This window comes from Nothoprocta perdicaria, unplaced genomic scaffold (genome assembly GCF_003342845.1).
Source record: "Nothoprocta perdicaria isolate Ctin4 unplaced genomic scaffold, notPer1 scaffold_10, whole genome shotgun sequence".
Taxonomy (NCBI): Eukaryota; Metazoa; Chordata; class Aves; order Tinamiformes; family Tinamidae; genus Nothoprocta; species Nothoprocta perdicaria.
This window is the reverse complement of record NW_020454094.1, coordinates 2,631,748-2,639,219: the sequence shown is the minus strand read 5'-3', so window position 1 is coordinate 2,639,219 and position 7,472 is coordinate 2,631,748. Positions and strand designations below refer to the sequence as shown.

The window sequence follows — 7,472 nt, the reverse complement described above, 5'->3', positions numbered from 1 at the left end:
ATGCATAGCAATGGCCGTGTTGATGGCACTTTCACTTAAATCAGATCTCGCAGCAGACCCTATGCTTAATGCCCCATACTGCCTAACAGCGACACTGAGCAGGACCCGAGCAAGAATGCTGAGGATTAAGTGGGATTTTTCAGCTGCTTAAGTGGAAAGAAGCAACTGCAGAGAACACCATTACATTGAGGCAAGTAGATGTTCCCCTAGGATGAAGGGCAGGGCTCTAGCACACAGGATCAAGTGCAAATATACCACAAGAAGTGGGATGACCACCTAAATTAACTGGCAAGGACTCAGTTYCCAGGTGGAGCCGAGACAGAGCTACAGTTTAAGGGCAGAACTGAACTTTCCTTCCCACACACGCCCTGATACCTGCTCCAATACCATAAGGCCAAGTGTAGCRTGCAGTAACTCAGGCACAGAACAGACCTCTCAGGCATCAGACTCCCGAGTGGCTTGGCAGGGGGAGTTTACTGACAGGACTAGAGCACACCGCAGAATTATTTTTTTTAAATCTGTAGCACTTACTGACACACCTAAATGTGCAGCTCTCTAAAAATACCAGGACAGATAGTTCTGAAAAAATCTCTTCTCAAAGTACAGTAATACTGTTTCAGGACTGGCTTATAGTAACAGGTTACATTCAGCTGGCCAGGGCTTCAGCCCCATTCTCCCTGTTGCAGCTTCTAGATGCYGTATTCCAGCTGTATGTTTTTTTAAGAAATATATAAGCTTGCTAAGCAAAGTAAGGCTAAGGTGCCTTACTTTGCAGCAGGAGACAACCTCAGAAGCAATCTAATTTCTGCCAGGCACACTCCTGATGAGCTTCCTTTGACACACAACTTCAGGAAACTCAAGGCATCAAGAAAATGAATTACAGGGCAACTTTGAAGACCTGTTAAGACTATCAGGCTTGTGGAGCCTAGACTATAAAGAACACKAAGCTCCACATCTGAAAAAAAAAGCCTGCTACTTTTACAGCAAGTCCTTGTTTCATCCACTGGGCAGTAAACATGTCCTGATTTTCAAGTTCTTTTAGCAATCCTGTGCCCAAATCAATTCCTTGTTCCCTTAAGCACATACCACTAGAGGAGCAAACCAGAAAGACAATAAAGAGTCAGAATAACAAAGCCTTTTTAATGTGGAAACGTTTATTCTCAGATCTGTACATTCAAGTCGCACATACTTTTAGTTCCGTGATGGAGCTGGAGCACGGGATCACAACAGCCCCGTCTGCATGAACCATTAAATAGTTTATGCCTCAAAAGTAGACAGGAAATTTGTGACTATTTCCTTCAACTTGGCTTCTGTCTGGTCAGAGATCTTCCCTTCAGTCCTGTTGAAACAATTTAGTTATAAAACCATCTCTCAGGAAGGCAAGAAAACTTTATGAGCTTCCATTTTTAATGAAATCAACAAGTGAGTTAATACCCTTCTGCTTCATGTATGAAGCTTTACTACTAGAAGCTCATATTAAAACTCCCTTCTCCCCAGAGTTAGGGTTGTACAGGAACTAAATGTTTGCCAACAAATACTTTGAAAATATCCAAACTTTGTATTCAACAGAGGGCAACAATTCTAGTCACAGAGAAAAAGAACACAATCCAATTCAGGGGAAAACAAGCTAAAACCATCTGACAGGACAGGACTGTACACACTCCACAGCCTATGTGTCTCCAGCACCCAATTTAGTGGCAAGGGCAGCAGCAAGCAGTACTTAACCCACACTACTTATTAAATTTCACTTCTGGAGTTCTAGAGACATGCACAGAGGCTGATGTTTAAGGATACACTAACTTAATAGTCCAGTGACCAGTATTTAGCTTTCAGTTAGGTCAGTACCCTCAGAATCAGTAAGGTAACAAATCAACATACCTGATAGTAGAGAGAAGAGCCTGGTGCTGGCTCAGAACATGGGCTAGGAAAGCACTCTCAAATTTAGTGATTTTGCTGGGCTCCAGCTTGTCCAAGTGACCTCTTACACCAGCATAGATGACTGCTACTTGCTCCTCAATAGCCATGGGAACTGCATTAAAAAAGTGTTGATACCATTGGCACATTTTACATCAAGATACACATTTTTTCTTTGAAGACTGACTGCATATATACAAGATATGGTGCAAACAGGCTGACATTTAGCATGTCCATTGAACTCTGTTCTTAACACAGCCACAGAATCCATCTGATCAGCACATGGAGCCTGTATAAGGCACAGACTCATCACATTCAAGACACTCACCATACTGCCCCTGCTTCAGGAGCTCCGTCAGGCGCACGCCACGATTCAGCAGCTGTTGTGTGGCAGCATCCAGGTCAGAACCAAACTGGGCAAAGGCAGCTACTTCACGATACTGAGCCAACTCCAGCTTCATGGTACCCGCCACCTACAAGACAAGTTAGTGGGTTGGACCACTTTGGAAACAAGACTAATAGTTGGCAGGTTGTTTTCAGCTAGCAGCTATCACAAATCAGTTTTGCTTTGCCTATCAATCAAGTGAATCTTGAACATATTATGTGATTTTATGAATCCTGAATTGATTGTTATTACCATATTACTAAAAAAAATCCCAGTCTGTTTCACCTTGCAGCATACGCTACAGTTCACACTTCAAATCCTTCCGTTGGCACTGGATGCTTTCCACTTGACAGCAGTCATTTAGAACACTTTCCAGGCTTATTAAAAAGATCCGAAGGATCAAAGAGTAGATTAGGGAAATCACATCATTATAGATGAGTAGCAGTTTCATGCTCACCTGTTTCATAGCCCTGGTCTGAGCAGCAGAGCCGACACGGGATACAGACAGACCAACGTTGATGGCTGGACGGATACCTTTGTAGAACAGCTCAGTTTCCAAGAAGATCTGGAGAAGTTTATCATCATGGTCAGAAACCAGAAAACTTGAGACTTATCTCCAAGTTGCACAGAAGCACTAACATATGTAGAGCAAGTCCTACCTGTCCATCAGTGATGGAGATGACATTAGTTGGAATGTAAGCAGACACATCACCAGCCTGAGTTTCAATGACAGGCAAGGCAGTGAGAGAGCCACCTCCGAAGGAGTCGTTCATCTTGGCTGCTCTCTCCAGCAGGCGAGAGTGCAAGTAGAAGACATCGCCCGGGTAGGCCTCGCGGCCAGGCGGGCGACGCAGCAGCAGAGACATCTGGCGATAGGCAACGGCCTGCACGGAATAAAGGCAACTCTCAGACTTGGATACTTGGCTTGAAAACTTCTCTATCCTCACGTGAGCTGATCTTGCAGCTACAGACACCAACACTGCAAGCAACGTGTCCTGACCTGTTTGGATAAGTCATCATAGATGATAAGAGCATGTTTTCCATTGTCTCTGAAGTATTCCCCCATGGAGCAGCCCGAGTAGGGAGCCAGATACTGAAGGGGTGCCGCATCAGATGCTGTGGCAGAAACCACAATAGTGTACTTCATGGCATCTGCAAAGAATTGGAGACTCATAAGCATTTCATGTCAATAACAAACTCAACCCACAAGGGAAGCACTAGTTACAAGGCAGACATCTGAACTGAGAGCACCCAGCATGACTACACAGTTGCAGAGAATGTTATGCTATGTTGGTATGTCACATGTAGCATTTTTAAAAATAAAACTATGGAAGTTATCACTTAAGACTTCTTTCCCATTGAAAATTAGACTTTGACTAAAGACACTTAGGTTCTAAAAGTCAGAGGCCTGGAAGTCTTCAACGAGCTACCTTAAGAATCTTGTGATTCACAGTTCAAAAAAAAGTTTGCATCACCAAAACATATTTCTCTTGCTGGGTATGGCTCTACTTGACCAGCAGCCAAGAGGTAAAACACCTATACCTTGCAGGATGTTGTTACATATGGTCATCTTGTTGACCAAGGCTGCATTTATGAAAAATGTCATCACTTAGTCCCTTACACAGGGCAAGCGAAGTCTCTCTCCACCAAACTTGCAACTGCCATTTACAAAGTATGTGTTGGGTGTTTGTTTCAAACATAAGTGCTTATCAGTCACAGCAGTCAGACAAGGCTGGCTGCAGTTAAGAGGAAGCTCTCAGAAAAACTGTTCCACTAGAGAGGAATCATGAGCTCCCACCACGATCAATCTGCTCCAAGCCTGTACCTGCATCAGTGAGCCGCTTCACCAGCTGAGCCACAGTAGATCTCTTCTGCCCAATTGCAACATAGATACAGTACAGCTTCTTCTTCTCATCAGTCCCATCATTAAATCGTTTCTGGTTGATTATTGTGTCAATTGCAATTGAGGTTTTCCTGTGCAACACAAATAGGGATTACTAAATTAAGGTGCCTATGGTTCTAACCTCTACCCAGCTTTGTGTTTTACCTTTGTATACTCAACATGCTGTATTTCAGTTTCTATAAATGGAAACAATTTCAGCTTAGAAATCTTACCCGGTCTGCCTGTCACCAATGATCAGCTCACGCTGGCCACGGCCAATTGGCACCAAGCTGTCCACAGCTTTAATACCAGTCTGCATAGGCTCACGCACGGAAATCCTGGGAATGATCCCAGGGGCCTTTAAGCCAACTCTTCTACGTGTCTTAGAAGTAATAGGACCCTTAAATAAAGGAAAAGAGAAACTGCTGCAGTCCACATCACATCCATATGGACCACACGGCACACAGAGGCAATAAACACTTAGTTATAGTTACCTTCCCATCAATRGGATTGCCCAGGGCATCTACAACGCGGCCCAGCAGCTCTTCCCCAACTGGAACATCCACAATGGCACCAGTCCTCTTCACAACATCTCCCTCCTTGATCAGTCTGTCATTACCAAACACGACAACACCGACATTGTCGGGCTCCAAGTTCAAGGACATGCCCTAGGATAGAGATCACACCATCCTGAGAAGACCCACATCAACATTTCCAGTGAAATTTTGCTAGTGTAGCATCAATGTGATTATTCTATAGAGCCTGCCTCAATCTTACTTTTAACAATACAATATTCTATACTTTGCTTTTACATCCAATGCATATACTCTTTCCTATAGCAATGAAAAAAACCTAGCTCTTCAATTTATTTTGTTTGCAGCAGTCTAGCATGAAATCACTTCTAGCCCTAAACAGAAGAGACAAATGGGTTCAAAGAAGACTTGGACAAAAGATCTGGATTGTTACCTGCTTCAATAATTAAAGAAGCAAGTTAGCTCATTAAAAGTGCTGGAGGAAAAAATGTCTGACTTCTGGAGTGCAGTTTAGGCCCTTTTAATTCCGGTCTGTTCTTAAGACTGTAGAAAGTCAGCAAACCGTACACCGTACTGCAGCTTAGAGGCCATTTTTTAACCAGTAAACAGAAAAGTCAGCCTGAAACTAAAGAAARGAAAACACTACAGCAGATTAACTCCTAATACTTCCTAGGTAAAGGCAAATAAGCTCCAATATTGGCCAAAATCCAGATACTGATATTGAAAAGAACCTATTAGAAATAAAAATCTTTTCTTTTTCTCAGCATTATTTCAACTAGTACAGTCCATTTAAGCTGTAACAAACCAATAAAGCCCCATGTGACTAATTCCAAGCAACATCCCAGATTCTTCTTAGAAAAGTCATCATACTATACATYATATATTAGATATGTCATATTTCCAAGCTAAACATGAAATTTAGTGAAAAATTACCTTCAGTCCAGAAGAGAATTCAACCATTTCTTCCGCTTGGACATTTCTCAGGCCATAGACACGGGCAATCCCATCACCAATCGAGAGCACGCGGCCAGTTTCCTCAAGCTCTGCAGAGGTGTCAGCTCCCAAAATGCGTTCCTCAAGAATAGAGGATACCTCAGCGGTGCCTGGAAATAGATGTTTCAACCAGATCCRGCGTGTTAAGGTGCAGCAGAAAATCAGCAGGCTCATCTTGAGCTGCTTAAGGTACCACAAGAACAACCAAGCACTCTTCCTTAGACATGATAAACAAGTGACAATTTTCATGTTTACAATCAGTTTAATCTCATCATAAGGAGCCACTATTAATGACTAAAAAAAGACATCTATGTCCTTCAATATATCCTACAACCTGTCCACCAGAAAAGATATTAGGCTAAATAAAATAGACCTAGATCAGAAAACTGCTAGCTCTGGAAGCAAAGCACACATATTGTGGGCATCAAAATATATTTCCAATTCATTTTTATTCGAGATCCAATACTCTCAGTTAGGGCACATTAACCAAGGAAAAATGAAATTCCCATTYCCCAGTWATGTCTTTAGTGACCTAAACTCCTTCTAGAACTATACATTAACAATTACCAAAAACAGTTATKTGGTGCTGATGTATTCCCTAAACACCAAGATGCCAACAGCACAAGTTCTATTCAAGGACACAAGGTTAAACCCAAGAACATTTGGGAAAGTCATACACTYGCCTCTGTTATTAAAAAAGCAGATACAAAACTGGAATTTTAGGCTTTTAAAGATAACTCCACAGGAGCTAATGACAGAAAAGAAACCCTGTGAAGCAGATAACTGCAATAAGTCAGGTTTAACATGTGACCACTTCCCTTACTTGGGCACATTCTGAACAGTTACTACACTGCAAAGCAAGGGCTCATATATAGGACTGTGTAACAAACAGATCACTATCAATCACTGTCCGTTAAGGTTTTTGTCAAATAAGGTGTACACCTTGTGTTCCAAGTTAATATTCTGATTTGCTATTAACTGCCTAAATTAACAAATTTGAGAGAGCAAGTTCTTAAACAGTACTCTTACATGAYACTTATTTTTGACTCACCAGTTTTCTGAAAACATGTTTTGGTGCCATGTATGTTCCTTGTAGCAACAAATGCTGCACCCAGTGTGTTTCTGGAAATCTGACAACAACATTTGTTTCAGTAAGAATGAAGCATCTTTGATTCATAAAAAAACCCCACACTTTTAAGTCATAATTGCAGGGAAAAAAAAGTAAACCCAAAAATTTTTAACATAAATTATGTGTTTAATGTGTCGCAGTTGAGCTGTACAGAGTTCCATTACACCAAGGTGCACCTCTGGAATCAGGTGTAACATCAGTAAAGGTAGATGCCATAAAAAGGGAGATTGTTTTAAAATTATTCAGSGCATTTTTTCGCATGGCCTCCACGCTGCACCAGTGTCACCACTGCAGCGCTGCGGCAGCTCCCACAGCGGCACCTCCTTCAATCCCACCCGTTAGCAAAGAGCCTGAGGCACAAAGACAGCAGTGCCTCCCTCAGGAGCTCTGCAAGGGGAAGAAAAACAAGTTTTAGTTCTTTAAAGCTATTTTTTTCTGGCTTCTCTTAGGAAAAWAAATATTTGAGAGTAGCTAAAATATGAGTAATAAGGAAAAAAATCGTGTCCTGGGCGGCTAAGGCCCGAGCAGCACGGCGGCTCCTGGAGCGCTGTCCCGCAGGTGACATTTGCCGGCCCGGCAGGGAAGGCCTCGCCGTTCACCTTCAGCGGGGACACGGGCTCGGCTCCGGCCGCCCCT

General features: G+C 42.6%; 1 protein-coding gene across 1 annotated transcript; it reads right to left on the bottom strand.

Annotated features, from left to right (window-relative positions):
• Nucleotides 1-1,134: 1,134 nt before the first annotated feature.
• ATP5F1A (ATP synthase F1 subunit alpha) lies at nt 1,135-6,846 on the bottom strand. The gene is made up of 11 exons (XM_026039482.1): nt 6,759-6,846; nt 5,648-5,817; nt 4,676-4,849; nt 4,415-4,581; nt 4,125-4,273; nt 3,300-3,451; nt 2,959-3,183; nt 2,757-2,864; nt 2,243-2,387; nt 1,879-2,029; nt 1,135-1,339 (listed from the first exon to the last, which is right to left on the bottom strand). Exons 2-11 carry the CDS (start codon nt 5,672-5,674, stop codon nt 1,258-1,260), a joined length of 1,380 nt encoding a protein of 459 aa, XP_025895267.1. The 5' UTR covers nt 5,675-5,817; nt 6,759-6,846; the 3' UTR covers nt 1,135-1,257.
• Nucleotides 6,847-7,472: the final 626 nt, after the last annotated feature.